We start from the raw sequence: 18,366 nt of genomic DNA, 5'->3' as shown, positions 1-18,366 counted from the left end.
GTAAGTAAAAATATAATGTTTGCTGTGATATTTAAATAACTTTATTGTTATTACACAACATAAAACATTTGCACCCCATATCTCCAAGCAAATTAAGCTTCAGTAATTCTAGTATTTCGCTTCAAAAATGTAGTTCCAACGTTCAAGCACTACTTAGTTAAACCTTGGCACAGACATCGGTGCTCGCCATAAATATCAGCGCACAGAGAGGATACATAAGAAATATATTCACAGATACCCAAGGACGTTAATTCCAGTATTTTGCATAGCACATTATTATCAGTGAAATAATGTCCCGCTTACAATTCCCCTCATTAAAATGCATATAAATGGTGGAGATTATTTGGTAAGTTAAGATTATGCGTAAGTACCATAAGTATTCTTTGAGAGTAGAAAATATTCTTTGCTTAAGTCGATGAAAAGTTTAAAATATAAAAATTGAGTATTTTAAAAACTATTTCCACAAGGTACAAAATGAAATTGAAACTAAGCCACAGATCTTATTACAGACACATTTCGCTAAAGTAAATATAATGTGTAGATAAATTATTGAACTGTCCAAATAAACATTTAAATAGATTAACTGCAAATTAAAACTCAAATCAAAGTTTGGACAAATTCTCTTTTTTTAACCTATACGTGACCTCAACCCATTTAAGCAAAATAAAGCCTAAAAAATTATATTTATAACTAAGTTGGTATTTACAGCAGCGCACCTAATGTCAGCCTGTCAGGCTATCGTCAATACCTCGACGCTTTGTTCGCTGCCTGTACCTCGACGCCTGTACTGCGACGCTTTGTCTGAATAGCATCACAATTTTGCGATGGCAAACCGCGCGATTCATGAACGCGTGGTGCCCGCATGTCTGAACTAGCCCTAAGAGAACCTTTGAAGCGAAGCGATCCTTTCTCTAGCCATAACCAAGTTCACAAGTCGCTAGTCGGCCAGAATTGTAAGCAGTGAAGCCGACACAAGTCGGATGCTTGTCAATTTCCTCAGTTAGAAGACGTGCTGTTGTGGTTTCTTGAAAGCCTTCTTGCTGGTGTCTGAGCAAAACGTGTCAAATGGGAAACAGTGGTGGGCTTGGGGCTTTGTGTTTATGTTTAATGTTCTATGAATTGCTAGGACTAGTTAATGAACAGGATTCTGAGCAAGACGTGACTAGAGATTATATAATAATATTATTATTGATTATGTCCTTAATAAAGATTGTTTTATGCTGCTCATCTATTGTTTAAGCGTTGAATAACGACCGAAGTCAGAGTAACATTTTTAAATCCAAAATATGAAAGATGAAGATCGATTTTTGTCATTCGTTGATCTTTTTATGAGATAAGCCGGTAAATGAGCATACCCACGCAATCGGTACCCCCATGGTCACCCGAAACACCTAGGTGAGTGTCAAGTGCGTTGTTGGCCTTTTGGGAGTTAGCAATTTGATTGTTGGGGATTCGGGTATTAAGGAGACTGGGGAGAGGGTAATTGGGCCTCCGGTAACCTCACTTACACAACGAAACACAACGCAAGCTTTGTTTCATGTTGGTTTTCTGTGAGGCGGTGGAATCACTGCTCACATTCGCACCCTTTAAATTGTATGGATATTTTTTCAAAAATAGAAAGTAACCCACAGATTTTGGTTTGTAATTACTGGAAATTAAACTAGCCAGCTAACTATTAAATATACAAAAAAAAATTTAAAGTAAACTTACAGCAGTCGTATGATTCCAAACGTTTCAATCGATAAAAAGAAACAGAATCACTTACATCTTTAAATAATACAGACTATTCTACACCAAATAAAAGACCCGTTTAAAATACAACAATCTCTATTCTCGTTAAATAGACAAAGAATCCAATCTTCTTACTTTTGTAATATCCATTAAAAAACTATATTGTGTAAGCAGTAAGCCAGTTATCTGTAAATAGAACTCCTTATAACGTACATGACTGTAACAGATTGTAATAAAGAGGCAGCCGGTGTAACGGCCCCATTACACATGAAACCGTGCAGGTAAGTGCCGTGCACGATGCCTAGACACGATTAAGACTAGCTTTCTTATCTCACATACGCGTAAAATGGAAAAGGATATCTTTATTGTTTTTTTTTTTATAAGTTGTCTTATAAAAAGAGCTAAGGGTTTCTTATTGTTCGATTTAAAACTTTGCAGCGTTACACGGTATCGTGTGTTGTCTGCTATTGTGTGTTTTATCTTAATAAAAATAAAGTGTATGCTGACTTCTCTAACTTTTTTACATGTTTAGGGGACAGAGAATGAAGTTCCCTAAGTAAAGGAGGATCCTCCGAGCAGGCGAGGTGATCGTACCTGACGGGCTTTCTGCCTAACTGTTGTTCTGATTTTCTACCCATAGATTTATGCCATCATCCGTTGATTTGTACGACGATCGTCTTTGTGCGACTTCTGTCATCTGACACTTGTCATGTGTCGCCATGTTATATCCCAATTTCGTATGTGTAAATAGAAAACCAAATAATTTTCACCTGGCCGCGCAACGTTAAAGTTCAACAAGTTCAAACATAATTAAAAGTATAAAAATCTCAAGAAAACTAAACAAATAAAAAACATTTCAAATACCATCTAAGTAAACAAAAATTCCACATCAACATGAAAGTCCCTCGACGGTATTTATTCAGGAAGTCGGCAGCGATAACAGAACTATTCAACTGACTGTTGACTGGCAAATATTTTTCCAAGTTCACGACTCACGAACACACATACGTACGTACCTACTGATGCATGTAGTAAACAATGGCAGTAGGGCTCAGGTGAAACTGCTCTTGACACGAGTATGTTCAGTAAACAGCGACAAAAGTGGATTGTGACTGAGTTCCGTCGTCACACTGTGAGCTGCTGTTTGGGCAAAATTATCACGTGTGTACGTGCTCATAGAATTGAGAATTAGTTGTGCGTTAAATTTGATATTTGGTGTTCTTGTTTTTTGGCTTTGGAACCTAAAGTAAGTAGATGATGCAGTATTCTTTGTTTAATTGGCAGTTTAATGAATTAATTATATTATCAATAATCAAATAGTAGTTCTTTTTTTAAAGGGGTTAGGAAAGAGAGAGACAGTCAAACTTTTACTGACTCTCGTCCCATCTTTTTTTTCTAATCAGTCCATGGTATATCATTGTGCTTGAGCTGCGATCGTCGGGCGGGATTTAACTAGTAGCAACCCTAAAATCTGGCTAGGGATAGCTGAGCCTGGTATAATCTGATACCTAACTCCAAACTCAATAACAAAAGTCAAAAGAAAGATAATCATCAATCAGAACCTGATACCCTAATACCTAATAGCACCTAATGACCTTACTTGCCATTGAGAACAACCTCCAATACTACAACCATATTTTACCATTTATTTGTGAGCAGAAATACAACAAACATAGCAATCCATCTCAGTTTCATCATCTAACCTCGATTTACTAGGTAATCCATCTCGAACAGTGCTCTATCACAGGAGATCTACGTTTATGTGGCAGTAAAAGATACGTGCTAGTGCTGGCATATTAGTCGTGGTGATAAAAACTCGCACCACATCACTATCTTCGCCTACACGCCAGATAACGTCATAAATTCCCATCGCTATGATTAGGGATGTGCCCAGGTGTATCGCATTCGCGACGTTAATATACGAATATTTTCAACGGGAAGGTTTCTGGGAGTTTTGATGTCAAATGACGTCGTAAATCCGCGCCGGTGCGGCTAGGGATGTGCCTGCGATTCGGATATTAAAGTTTCGGGTGGACTTACATTACTTGTGAAGATAGTGACGCATGGTTAGTAAACGTTTCGTTAATTATCGAGAGTATTAAATGTTACTGCAGTATCAATATTAGTTGGAATACATCAGTGTAATTAATCAATGAATCACGTAAATGTTGTGGTAAATTTAATGTTTGCATATTGAACCATTCGGAATGTTTATGAAGCCCTCCATATAGTTTATGAGTTTACTCTAGGCTTCGGGGAGTATGCTGAATTACTGAATTTAATTTCATATTGTAATTGGGTAACTTTGTATATGTACGTTCGAATTTAATTTAGTTTACACGTAACACATAATTATTTTAGTATTATTTAACGTTTTCTTAATTAATTTTGTAGTTAAATGTTCGTTTTCGAAGTTTAAGCGAGTTTTTGTTCCAGTTATATTTGCAAATTTTAGCATTTATAAAACCATGATTAGTGCATTAATAAAAATTATTTTCAGTCTTCGATTTTATATTTAATTTTTACATTTATAATTCGACGAATAGCCTATATTTTTAACATAACAGTTTAGTTAATTAAAAAACGTTGCCTCACACTATGATTTTGGTCTGTGTCTTGAGTGCGTTTACAAACATACAAGTTCACATGCAGCGAAACAACAATAATTTGTGAATCACATAAAGAGTTCACGTTGCACAGTAGCCAGTTGCCCAGCCACCAAGCCAACCGTGCAGTTAAATTAAATATTATAAATATGTGTTATATAAAACCACATTAAAATAAGAGGGCAGGGTAGTAAAATAAGGTCATAACGACTGGATACTCCAAGGATGGACGTAAAAGGACGCAAATGTGGACGCAATGGAAGTTTCCAGCTATCTCTCACGACCATTTGCACCTTTATAGTGATGACGTCATAGTCTCATGTCATAGGTCGTTTTATTTATCATCTCCATAATTGACAGTTGCTTCAAATGGGAAGTTTAAAGTTATTGCTACATAGGAACCTAATTATATGTGGTATAATGTTAAAGACTTAGTTTTCAGTCAATACTTCGACTGCACAGTTGGCGCGGTGATCCACAAATTGTTGTTTCGGGTCTGGGTATCATATGTATGTGAACTTGTATGTTTGTAAACGCACCCACGACACAGGATAAAGACCTAATTTGGGGCACCGTTTCTATAAAAAAAAAACTAGTTTTATTTTTAAGTAGGCTTATTACTTAAATGTGAAATGCATGCTATAAGCAGCAATGGTTGGCTTATTTCGTGCTAGTTCTAGAAATAAAATGTTCCCCAGAAAAGTTTACCTGTTCTGACCTGACAGTCGATGCAAAGCCTTGGTCTAAAAGTATTTGCTGGTTACTTTTTTAACCAAAAAGTATCGAAACTAGACTACTAACCATTGCATTATTTAAGTTCAACATTACGAATTTGGAAAGGAAATTGTTTGCTATAAACATTAGTCGAAATTCTATGTTAGAAATGTGCATACAATTTTGCAATAGCTGGTGATATAGGACAGTTACTAGACTACATACATCTGCAGTTGTAGTTGTGTACTGAAATAACAATTGAGAAATAGGTGTAGGAATATTGAAGGGTAGGACTATAGGTATAGGTTTTGCAGGCTCTTGTATTACTTGGGATGGAAATGATTGATTGGGTATAAGGCCTGTCTGGAGAGTATTGGTTAAAGGAACTTGATTGTACGTATTTGTTTGTTTACTTGTATATAGATACATGTTTTAAGTTATTCGTTTATTTTTTTATATGATGTGTGTCTCTGTTTTAATTGTGATTTTCAGAACTTAAATTTGAAGTAAATTGAGGGGTTACGTGCATAATTAAGCAATTTAAACTTAAACTACTGAAACTACTACTTGTTTACATTTACTTAGGAACTGTTGCAAAATATTGCAACTTAATTTTACAAAATAAAAAAGAACTCTTGTTCCTAATCAATATCAGTTCCATTTTACAGAGCGCCAATAAAACTAGTGTAGAACAGCATTTTATTAAAAAGTTCCGCGATATTTTCCGCGACGATGACTTATCATATCCGTATCCGCGGGCTGTATGCATATCCGCCGTTCAAGTTCACGTGCTCGATCATATCCGGGTTACATCCCTACGTCCCGATGGGTATCAATTTGTTACTATGACGTTTTTACGCGATCATCAGTGGCTCGGCACCACTCGGCACCGCTCGGCACAGCTCGACACAGCTCAACGCGTCGCAATGTGCGGTTATTGATAAACTCCCTGGCCACTGACTACGCCCGTTGACACATCGATAACAATATTTTCCAAGCTTTTTATTAGTTATGGGTGTTTGCGAGCTAAAAGTCAGCACTGTCATGCGATGCCCAAATTGCAGCCCTATGTCATATGATAGCCTTTTAATAGTATTTTTATAATATCTAGATTTTATGTCATTTAAAGCACCGATTCACAAGTAATTCTATATTAAACATGATAACTTACTACTGATATTTTATATGCATTGTATCGTTTACGGACAGCAATGCTATTAGTTTTTTATTAGGAACTTCATGATCATCACTTATATTTAAGTATAAAAGGACACTGATCTGGCCTACGTCTACCTACTAGTCTTGTTTCCATAGTATAGTGTCAATATAAATGTGAAAACGATTAGGTTCGATGCAAAACTTGTACTCGAGTAAACAGAACTCAATATGGAAAGAGACTAATGACTCACAACAAATGGGTATTTTTGATGAGATTATAAAAGCATATTGTGATAAAATAGAACGGGTTGTATTAAACTATATTTTTATATTTGACATCAATTAACTGCTTGACTTAAAGGCAAATAAAAATACCAACATTTGTATTAGGTAGGTACTGTCTGATCTGTAAGCATTTACAATAATTATTTTATTAACAGATCTAATACTTAGGTTGTTTCAATTAAATGGGGTAAAATAATGTTCTCTGACTGATAAAATACTGATCTATTGCTGCATTCAAGGTTTGTGGCGATTGAGTACAAGTTTCGAATAAAATAAAAAAGCAGTATAAGTGTTAAATGTTTTATTCTTCAATTACAAGTAATATATTGTCTAAGAATGATGCTGGCGGCGATATATTGTCTTGGTGTCTAGCCCAACCCAAATACCATATTATGGCCATAACGTGGCAACAGCATCCCACTGTTCTGTTACCCACGAGACAGTTGCAACAGTAACCTAATATTGCATCTAAGCAATTACTACTCGAGGGCTGAGTGTCAATTAAAATATACGTAAAATATTTACGCCGACCAACATGGCGCGACTGGATTCGACCCCTTAATAAATAAGGTCTATTTCCTCCAACGGCCGCAACCATTTCTTCAGAGTGTTCCAGCTCAGGACATATTTCAATTTCATACAAGCCATTTTGTCGAACATGTTCGCCATAATATGATCGTGCTTGTTTTACCTGATATGGGCCCAATGCGAAAATAATCAATTCTGAGTAACTAAATACGGGAAATATATTTAATTGAGGAAACTTGCCGTCTATGCGTCTAAACATAACCGATCGCCTGTTTAAATTATAATTTGTTACAAATTCTGCTAAGTAATTAGGAGTATGTTGATACCTCAAGGCTCTTTCTATAATAAGAGAAGCATCTGGCCGATCTTGAAGCGTGGGGTGAAATCTGTTAATTAATGAAGCTGCAATTTTAAAATCACTCATTAAATGTGCATGAGCTCTATTAAAAAAATCCTGGCGAAATAATTTAAAGTCCCTTTTAAATCGTCCGTTGACTACTTCCACTACCCATCGACATAATGTCACTAATCGACTTTTGTTTGCCTGAATAGTTGTTAGTTGTCGTTCTCCCTCATTTAACGACTCAGGCTTCTGCACATTATAATTACAGGCCTCCAACAGTGGGATCGCATCTCTGAATCCTCGGTCGAGTATAAATACATCTCCCTCTCTGTAAAATGATCGCATGGGTCCAGATTCATCAGTAAATAAATCTTTCATTATTTCTGCATCGGTTTGAGTGGCAGCATAAGGGCCGATCACATCAATAATGTGCCCGTCTGTACACACACAAAGAAATGGTTTAACGAGGTTCACATATTTGTGTAAACTATAAGTTTCCTTTTGATAGAAATAATTGGAACTCTTTTCAATATATATGTAAGTGCCATCACATATTGTGATTGCAGGTCTGGTTTGATCAGAGCCATTTGGATTGCCAAACAAAGCATTTGGAATACTCAGATTTCTTCTTATGACATCTTCTCTATTAAGATGCTGCAATCCAATATGTAATGGTACAAAATGTTCCATAAAACATAAGCGTACAATGTTCATGTGCCTCTCCATAGTTGATCGAGGTATATTAAATAATGAAGACAATCTCTTGTTACTGTCCCCTGTCCTCATTTTAATTAAAAAGATAGCCAAAGCAGATTTTGGTGATGGTACCTGATTAGCTAAAGGTAACTCATTAAATAAAATAATGAATTCAGACACTTCCAGTCCAGTCCAATAATGGCATATGTGGTTGGGCATTTCTTCAACACATTCAAAATTAAATGTGACAGTTTTTTGTTTTGCCATATTAACTAAATCTTCTATTTGATTTATACTAAAACTTGATATTGAAGATGATTGTTCTGGTAATTCACGCCAAGTATTAGAATACAAATGGTGATGGCAAACACGTGAATACCGGGGCACATAATAGTTGTAATCTACAATTAACATATTTTTAATAAATGTTGGTATTAAATGCATAGGTACATAACCGCAGTTGGAATAAATGCAGTGTCTTGATGTACTAGCAGCTCTCTTGTAATGAGGTAAATTGACCATTCCAACTGATCTCTGGCCCAGCTGAGAGGCAGAAGCAGGTGCAGGTGCCGGGACAGGGGCAGGTGCCGGAGCAGGGGCAGGTGCTGGAGCAGGAGCAGGTACAGGTGGCAATTGTGGTATAGCCATTTCTCGTTGAGAATCTTGTTCAAATTGTCGGCTAGCTCGCCGCCAACAATTATGACAAACAGCATAGCTATCTCTTCCATTCTGAAAATATTTATGATTCTTAAAAATAAAGCAGTGTTAAAAAATATAAAATACACAATCTCTTGATTTACTAAGTTGAATAAACAATATAATGCAAATTAAGAGAGCTCTGACATTTATCATACTTGAATATATTAAAAAAATGCATAAAATGATTGTCATTGTAAAAACTATTACCACTGATATAGTTATAAGGATTATTTTCCAAATTGTTATAATTATGTGTCATTACCATTAATCATATTCAATGTAAGTAGTACTTAATAGGTGTTTAAGGATTTAGATAAATACCTGTACTGATCTAATCCATGGAAAAAAATCATATAATGGTCCATTTTCTTCGAGAGAATGAAGTCTAGCTTCATTCAAAGAACAGCCACAGCCAGCACAGATATTAGTATGACCTAATATTCTAGGTGTGTTTACATCAGCATTTTGTAAGAATACATAACATGCATGACATATTACATCTTCCATAGGGAGCTGAAAACAAAACAGTCGGTGTTAGTAGGTCTCACATACCATAAGAAATGATTAACTAAGAAAACAAAAAAAAAATATTTTACACGTCCACGATAAGAGTTGAAGTTCGACTGTATTAAGTAATATATTTTTCTCGCAGTCACGTTTCAAGTTATCGTGCATGCATACTCTATACAAGGTATAGTTTTGAAGTTGCACGATATTTCAGAAGGTAATTATGTTAGTTATTCTGAAAATCAGTTAAAATTAGAAAAATAAAATAACAAGTATTATAAAGTATTATTGATTTTTGACGAAGTATCGTATTTTTACATAATTATTTATGAGTTTTATTACAATCTTCTGATATATTGTAGTTTCAAAACTACACCGTGTATAACCGTCCTGCAGATTCTGAATGTATATAATAATGATACTTACATATTCAATTCTCAGCCAAATAGACAAGATAATTAGCAACTCTTGAGGCAAAGTTGTAACAACATGCCTCTGTATGCGTTGAACGCGTAACCCACAGTTCAAGCAACGCAACATTTTGTGTCACAAACGAAAAGTCCAAATCACAAAACACAACGAAGTCCGTATAAGAAAAGCCGAAGTCACTGAATAAAACGACACTATCAATATCCATAAAACGTAGCCGAAGTAGATTTTAAATTGAACGGAAAAAGCACAATCGGAGTAAACGTAAACACAGCAGCAGACGCAGAGTGAATGAATGAATCAGTGTTGCCAGTCTTAAAAGATGTTAAAAAAAATAACGTTTCATATTTTTTACTAGTAAGATAATTTACATGCGGTTACTTATTATGAAGTTAATCTTACCGATAGTATCATTAATATACAAATAAAACAGCAACACTATAATACTAGTTTATCATTATTCAAAATAATTTGTAAAAACACAACGAGTGAATAAACCGGCCAAAAGACATGATTCCAGACCGTGATAAATGCAAAAAGCATGAATGAAACATTATTCTGTCAAAAGCCCCGATCGGTGGTCAACAAAAAGTCGTATTTTTTTTATTTTTTATCCAGTGCTTCTTAGGACTTAAAATTAACAATTTAATTCAAATTTTTATTTATTACCTCAATCTTGTAATTTACTTTATCTGGGCGTTTCTGGGGCAAAAATGGGCATGGTCCTTTGTTTGAATACGGATAGGATTACACGTCCCTACTCATGTTTATATTGTAATACTTGATTAATTCTTCCATACAACTCCACTGGACAATGTTCAAGGATTTTTATTTTGCTATTGTCATTTGAATGTAACCTCGGAAACTATTTGCCGGAATAAAACTATGAAACTGTTGTAAAAGCAGGGAATACAAAAACAGAACAGCGGCCACAACAATATTCTCACGCAACAATATGCAGTTAAAAACAGTATTTCTCACATTTCCAGCGAAATAAAAACTGAATAGTCGAACTAAATGTGGCGACAAACTCACTAAAAGTACTCGGGAACTTGTCAAGGACCGCAGTTCGATTGCAGGCATTGTGGTCCCAGCATTTTATTAAAACTTTTTTTAGTTATCAAACATTCATACTTCACGGGGCCAAGTTTTATTTGTCCCCGACGCTTTCCTTCGGCGAATAATTTAATTTTTTGCACCCACAAAGCTTCGGATTACGTAAAGGTCTGTAACAAGTTTTTGCTCTAGAAAATTAAGTCTTTGATCGCTTCGGGATTTTTTACTCAGGACGAATCAATCATCCGCTGGCGTCGTTTGGAAATAATGTGTTTTTTGATTGCGGGGATCTGAATAATTAAGCTTTATACTGGGTTTTATATTGCCGGTTTATAAATAAAAATAAGGCCTTATATTTTCATCTTGAGACTGCCTCGTTGCTCAAGTGGTCGCAAGTGCGACTTCCGGATAAGGGGTCTCGGGTTCGATTCCGGGGTCGGGCAAAGTAATACTGCGCTTTTTTCGGTCTTTCGAAAATTTCACAGTAGTAGCACGGACTTTTTTGACTTGGAGTTGATAAAATATTTTAGTTATGTCTTACATATTCCTAAGATATAAGTACAACTACGATTGTAACTCCAACCTCTCTGTGTAACATCTTTTGATCCAAAATCGGTCAATAGCAGATCACTTGTGACAAAATAATCCCTATGAGATATGAAGGGGCTACAACAGAGAGATTGCGAAGTACCAGGAACTCAGACCATATCAACAAGTTGATAATCACCCCTCAGATTTGAAGGGGTCCGGAAATAATACTAATCTCTTCCGACTTTTAACATAGGGGGATATCAAAGGTGTTAAAACTCGGAACTCCGTTGAGGAGGGTTCCTTGCAACGGATCTATGTGAGGGCCGATTATTTTATCTGAATACCCTTTATGGGAGTTTGTTAGAAGTGGATGTTGAGGGATTGAAAAGTTGGGTGATGTATTATGCTTTTGTGGCGATGGTTGTGTTTCATGTGTTAATGCAGGATTGTGATGTTAGATTTAATTTTCTGGTCTATTAAATAACTGTTATACTTTTATTAACTGATTGTACTGAACTTAAATAAGAGATTAGATAAAAAATCTACTTATTTAACCATATGTTGAATAGACCTTTGAGACATTTTCTTAATTGATGTTAAGATTACATAACTAACGAAACAATTTTTTTAACAAAAATGTAAGTCAAAATTCTATGGCGATTTATAATAGGACCCCAAAAATGTAATCCAGAAAGATGCACATCGAAAATTTCCATGAAACTGAGTGAACGTGTTCCTTCCCTCCATCCTATTATTTCGGAGCATCATACCTCCATTCCCTCTGTCGACCCTCACGAGTTACGGCCTAGATAAGCAGCTGATATATACTTTTTCTTTTCGCGGTTGAACATATTAAGATATACTATGTTATTTCTTTCCTTCGGTATATAGCATCCGGATTAACGAAAATATATTGCATAATCCACCAAAATCAGTTGTTCTAATTCAGAAAAAAAATGGCAATGATTTGAGCAGAGTGAAAACATGAAAGTAGGCTTTTCTTTTTTATTTATATTTAAACTCATTGTTCGCTAATGTACGATTGTGCATAAAGCTTAAATCTATACTAATATTATAAAGCTGAAGAGTTTGTTTGTTTGTACGCGCTAATCTCCAGAACTACTGGTCCGATTTGAATAATTATTTTTGTGTGTGATATTGAATTTATCGAAGAAGGCTATAGGGTATAAAACACCACGCTATGATTAATAGGAGCCAGGCAAAGCGGGTGAAACCGCGCGAAAGTAGTTAGTAAATAAATAATTTTAATTAAATCAAGAAAAGCATCATAAAATCTAGTCTTTCACTAAATCTAGTTGACACATAAAACTATTAAAACTAAGTACAGTATTGTACATAGCAACGTTGCGTTCAATGGTTGCCTAGTCGATACGAGGGTTAAGGAAAACAAAACGGTGCACTTTTCTATCAATAAATACCGGGACCCCGCCGCCCCTAGGGAGAGCTAACTTTTATTTTAACATAATGAAAACATGACGCGCCTTCGCTCTGTACAGCCGGAGACTAAATAAGGACGATATATACGACCTGTGTGAAAGTTTGTGAGAAATATTTGTTTGTATGCGTGTTTGTAACTCTTTCAAGCAAAACAGCTGAATAAATATGGACGAAATTTGACACAGAAATAAATTATGTTTTTGATAATTTGTTACATGGGTCACTTTTATTCTCGTTAAGCAGACGAAACTGCTTGTAAAAGCTTTTTTAAAGGCAGAAAATCATCCAATGACTTCTCCCATCTTGGGTGAGGTGACAGGGAGTGTCAAACTCTTACTGACTAACAATTCCGTTCCTTCTCCTGCTTTGAACCGGAGACCCGGTAACCTTTTAAGCTGACGTTTGAAGAAGCTAGTACATAAATATGCGAAGGAAATTGCAATACGTTAGCTATTATTTCAGTTGTTCATACTTTAGAGTGCTTATAAAATCGGTTTACGAGTTTTTGATGGTGACTGTTTAAAGGAATCTTAGTATATTAATAGTTATTTACGATTTTGATATTCCTTACCGTGAAATAAAGTATTGAGTTATTTATGTGATTTCTAAACTCGATACAGTTAATTAATTTCGTACCTTGAGACCGAAACGCTAACGCTTTCGGCGCTCTCGCTCTTCGTTTTCGTTCAACGTAAAGCAAACTCGTATTAAGGGTACGGGTTGGTTTACCACCAATACTGCTGTTATTACGATGTCGATGTTATCAAACCCAGTATTGAATTTGATTTCAAGTGCCATTTATGTTGAATAGGCAAAATAGGCATGTTACGTAGGTGTATTATTGTTCTACGAGTCCTAGATGAGGTCTAATGTCACTTCACAGACCCTACGTCTGTTTTTGTCCGTAACTGTACCGTGATGAATGGCTCCTCGTATGTATTACTTTAGTTTCTTCTACATGTTTATACCGAGCTCCTGGATTTGTTAGAGTATGTTGTGAGATTTTACGATGTTGTTCAAATCTCGTTTATTTTCTAGATTTTTTAATATATCCCTACACTAGCATTTTGTCCTGTGTCGTAGGTGCGTTTAAAAAAATAAAAGTTCACATACACATGACACCCAGACTCGAAACAACAATTTTTGGATTACACAAAGAGTTGCTCCGTGCGGGAATCGAACCTGCTACAAGTTGCGCGGTAGCCAACGGCTGACAGCAGCGGTCGTTATATTAAATTCGTAGATGTAAAAAAGATTGTTAGGGACACTTCTATCAACTCAGTGGGTTACTTATAAAACAAGGAAGGTAAATCAAAGATACAAATACCTATTCATGGTAATATTTAATTCTCAAACAATGTCTCGTGGCTTAGACTGTCGGATCAAACGCTATATTGATTTTTAATATTCAAAGTTGGCTAACTGGAACGCTTCGGCGCCTAACTTTTTATGACTTGCTCCACTGACACTGCTTGAGTTCCGCGTAAGTACTTCGGAAGGAAACACTAACGCCAAGATCCATTACTTTAGTTTATACTTTCCTCAGTTAAATAGGTAAGGCTTATACTATTTCCAAGTAAATCAGTTTCAGTATTATTCAAATGAATGCATATGAAATCTGAAGGATTTCAGATACAGATTTCCTGAAATAAATGCACCACATATCACAGAAGAAATTTAAAAACTCTTCTCTAGAAGTCAGTCCAAATAGCTTCCTATGAATTGAATTTCTATTTAGGTCGTTGAGTTTCGCTCGAGTCGAATTGATCCGAGCAAAAGCGATGTTTTCGAAACCACAAATCCCTAGCCTTCAATCGTCGATAGCTCCTGTCTCAGGAAATATCGCTCAGAAACCGTTATTTATTATCAGATTAGCAGGAGAACGTTATCTCGTGTATTAGGGAAGCAGCGAATCAAGGGATTAGAAACATTTTTCTCCCAAAACTTCCCACTGAATAACTTAAGCCAGAATGAATTGACGATGATTCCTGGTCTTAATTGTGACGCAATAATTTCTGTCTGCCTGTTTATTTAGGATTTACGTTTTGAGATAGTAAACAAGATAAATCCGGCGAGATGTCAGTCGGGGAATTGAGAAAGCGGAGGGATACAGACGTCGCGAATTTTCCACCGATATGGAATGAATGGAGAGATTTTTTTATGTCTCTTATCTGCCGGTCGCCCCGAGCTAAAGGTTTGACGGGATTGAGAGAGCAAACGGTTAGCGTTGTTGGCATTTTCCTGGACTATTTTGTGGTTTACGTGGCCACTAGTATAACGCAACTGCAGAACTTGATGTTTTTTGTTAAAGTAATGTTTTGATTGTCGATTATAAATAGTTTATATATTGATCTATTAACGTACAACGTGACACCAAAAATTGACGTTTTCATTCGAAAAAATACAGTCGTAATATTTGAAAAAAAAAAACGTAATAAGAATTTTTTTAAAACAATTTCTGCTTTTCAAATCGCGAACGAAACGCGTCCTTGTTAAAACTTGAGGAATGTGTGACTGCAAACTGAACAACAGTTTTGCAGTTCACAATCTCTAGTTACGTACGAGTTACTCTTTTTTAGAATTTGGAGAATAATTTTATTCAATGTTGAACTTTATTGATATAGAGATAAGAAAGAATTTGTAACAATTGAAATGTGCGAAACATTTTAGTATTTAATATTGTGGAAAGAGATTAAAGTAGGATAAACGAGGCAAACTATTTCGCGTTAGAGTTTAATTTCCTTCGGCGCAGTGAGCTCATGTGTAGATGAGCACACTCGAATTATGAGCTCTACGGATACAAACATCGACGCGGAATGAGAATTAACATTTTGAATTAATCATTTCGTGTTCACGTATTTTATTTTAAACACTACTATTTTCCTGCATCTTTTACTATGGCACCTTATTGACAGTTTGTGACAGTTGACTATTGGGGTAGTTAATTAATGACGATTATTTAATTATTTTATGAAATCAATAGTTCTATAAATTGAATCTGGCAATGTATTATTTGGTCGTTGATTTCTAAACTCTTATAAAAAGTGTATAGTCGTAACCAAAATTATGCAATGAGTCCGCTTTCATTGTGATGGGACTTTAACAAGGACTTAAGCAAAATTGGATACGTTGTAACTAAAAGCGAGTTTGATTCCCGCACAGAGCAATTTTCGTGAGATTCACAAATTGTTGCGAATTGTATGTTTGTAAACACAAGAGGAAACCAAAGTGTAAAGCAAAATCAAACGAGACAATAGTTGATGTATTATAAGGATGCTCACTTACAAATTAATTATAGTTGTAGTTAGAATTATTCAGAGAGCAACAAGCAAAAATATTCATTGCTTTTCAACTTTCTAACTAAACCTAAATAAATTAATAAATGGCACGACTAACACCGCAAATACGATCAGCTCAATAAGGATAAAAATAAAACAATTAAAACTGCGAAATAAAACGTGCCAACACAATCTCCTTACGACAAAATAAGCTTACAAAAGGTAGCTTTTAACAGTTAAACCGCTTACATATAAAAGAAAGAAATAACGGAAACATAGGCATAGGTAGAACGCATATTTCATAAAACCCCAATCAGCAAGAACATCGCTAGAAAATCCGGGTCTAATACCATATATAATTCAGGCCGCACTTCTCTTAATTTTATGATCATGTTGGATATTTTTTCCCAACATTATGTACCGGGGAGCGGTGGGGTGCTGCGAATTATTTAGACCCCAGGTAGGGGTCCACGCTTAACCTCCCTTTGCACTTTTCCAAGTTAATCTCAGCAGGTCAGGGAAATTAGTGAAATTAGTGGCGCTTTGTGAGATGATGTGTTTTAGCTAGTGCGGTCTTTGGGTAGCTCGTTAGTTGGTACTGTGGAAGGTTTGCTATATATATATATATATGTATATGTATATAAAGTTTCTATATAGTATCCTTTTATGGTGCGTGCTAGTTTCTCTAGGAAAATGAATGTAGCTTTACGATAGCTGCATAGTTTTGTTGTATAATAGACAACAAAACCTTTATATGGAACTTATGAAAGACATATTAAACTAAACTTCATTTGCCAAAAACGAATATTAGAACAAAATGAATCACTACAAACATGCAACTTGAACAAATGATTTCATATTCAACTATTACATAGAATACAAATCACTATATCGTAAAGATACTTCTCCCACTTTGATCTATTTCTTTGGTAAAAGGAGAATCTTACAGATATAAAATATAACGCGGTACAAATGTGGCTGAGAACACGCCCGTGATATTCAATTCAATTTCAACTTCGTGTGAAAAGAGTCAGAATATGATAAAACGATATTTACTATCACTTACCAGTTATATGATTTATTTGAGTGTAGTGTAGGGATAGGTTATATCAATGTTATATGGGTTTTATTAAAGTAGGTACTAGTTTCTGCCAGTGGCTTCTCTCACGTTCCCGTGGAATAAAAAGTATCCTATGTGTTATTCCAGACCATAATCTTACCCTGCTCCAAATTTTGTCCTGACCCCTTTAGCCTTTCTAACTTGATAGAATAACAAACATCAACAACACATAAACTTTCGCATTTATAATAGTGGTTCAAGCTAATTTCGACTACCAAACCAGTTTACCATTAAAATTAAATAGAACTAACAAAAATCGTAAGGTAAAAATTGTAACTAGTTAATAAAAAAGAAGAAATATGAAAGAAGACCTCATTGCATCAAAAGCACAGGTACTCTGATAGGACACACTCTCTATTAATCTTTCCAATGCAACACAACTTACTTTCTTGGAAAACTTCACTTGTTACGTGAGCAATCACTGCAAAAGTCTGCAGGAAACTAGAAACTGGTCACCGGTCCTTTCATAAAAACTTAAAAAATATATACTACCCAGTAGCCAGCAACGTTGATAACATAGAATGAATTTTCTTTTCAAGAATGTTTCTAAGGCAATAATATAATATTTCAAAAACCATTCGCCACATTCCTTTCAAATTGAAAATTATTTATTTTGAACACCTATGGAGTACTAGGTACTCATGAATACGTAGAAACTATTGGCGTTTCCACACGGTAACACATCGAGTTATACCAACCAGTTTATCATGGTCTCTCTTTGTATGTTCTTTCCACACGTTCGAAGGTCAGTTAATACTGGTTTGCTCAGCTTGATGTGAAGCAGCGTGTACGTAATGCATGTATATTATGCATTAATGTCAAATGCAACAGCCAACGCTCGAGCTGTTAAGAAATTCATAGGACGCACATTGCAACACCTGGAATAGAATATTTCTTATTCAGAAAGATTTTGTTTCAATAAAAATGTAATAAGATGCATTGATAGAAATCCAATTTCATTCGAATCTGTATAAGAACTTGGTATGTAGGTAATACGGGCAATGTGGAAAGTTTTTAGACATAATATTAGATAGGTAACTTTAATTTTAGAACTTACAGAAAATTACTTCCATTAATTAGACTGCCTGAATTCAAAGGGGCAGGTGAAAATTTATGGAATTATAGTATTATATTAGTTTTGTGGAAACGGCTTCTATCTAAAGATAACTAGTTTCTCCCAGCGACTTCACCCGCGGTCCTGTGGGATAAAAAGTATCCTATCACCGA

The 18,366-nt window shown here is 35.3% G+C and overlaps 2 protein-coding genes across 2 annotated transcripts in view; both read right to left on the bottom strand.

Annotated features, from left to right (window-relative positions):
* Positions 1-18,366, bottom strand: part of LOC118264408 (uncharacterized) — a 93,764-nt gene that overhangs the window by 60,950 nt on the left and 14,448 nt on the right. The gene's annotated exons all lie outside the window — the stretch shown is intronic.
* On the bottom strand, positions 6,781-10,456 carry LOC118264053 (uncharacterized). The gene is made up of 3 exons (XM_050704925.1): positions 9,694-10,456; positions 9,082-9,273; positions 6,781-8,790 (listed from the first exon to the last, which is right to left on the bottom strand). Exons 1-3 carry the CDS (start codon positions 9,805-9,807, stop codon positions 6,796-6,798), a joined length of 2,301 nt encoding a protein of 766 aa, XP_050560882.1. The 5' UTR covers positions 9,808-10,456; the 3' UTR covers positions 6,781-6,795.

Source organism: Spodoptera frugiperda, chromosome 26 (assembly GCF_023101765.2).
Source record: "Spodoptera frugiperda isolate SF20-4 chromosome 26, AGI-APGP_CSIRO_Sfru_2.0, whole genome shotgun sequence".
In the NCBI taxonomy this organism is placed as follows: Eukaryota; Metazoa; Arthropoda; class Insecta; order Lepidoptera; family Noctuidae; genus Spodoptera; species Spodoptera frugiperda.
Note: the sequence above shows the minus strand (reverse complement) of the source record. Positions and strands in the feature narration are given on the sequence as shown.

Excerpts from the sequence above, each read along its gene's own strand:
- LOC118264053 (XM_050704925.1), bottom strand. The coding sequence starts at position 9,807 with ATGTTGCGTTGCTTGAACTGTGGGTTACGCGTTCAACGCATACAGAGG. Across the intron at positions 9,274-9,693 it reads TTTGGCTGAGAATTGAATAT|CTCCCTATGGAAGATGTAAT; the intron begins GTAAGTATCATT and ends TTTTGTTTTCAG. Across the intron at positions 8,791-9,081 it reads CATGGATTAGATCAGTACAG|AATGGAAGAGATAGCTATGC; the intron begins GTATTTATCTAA and ends AAATATTTTCAG.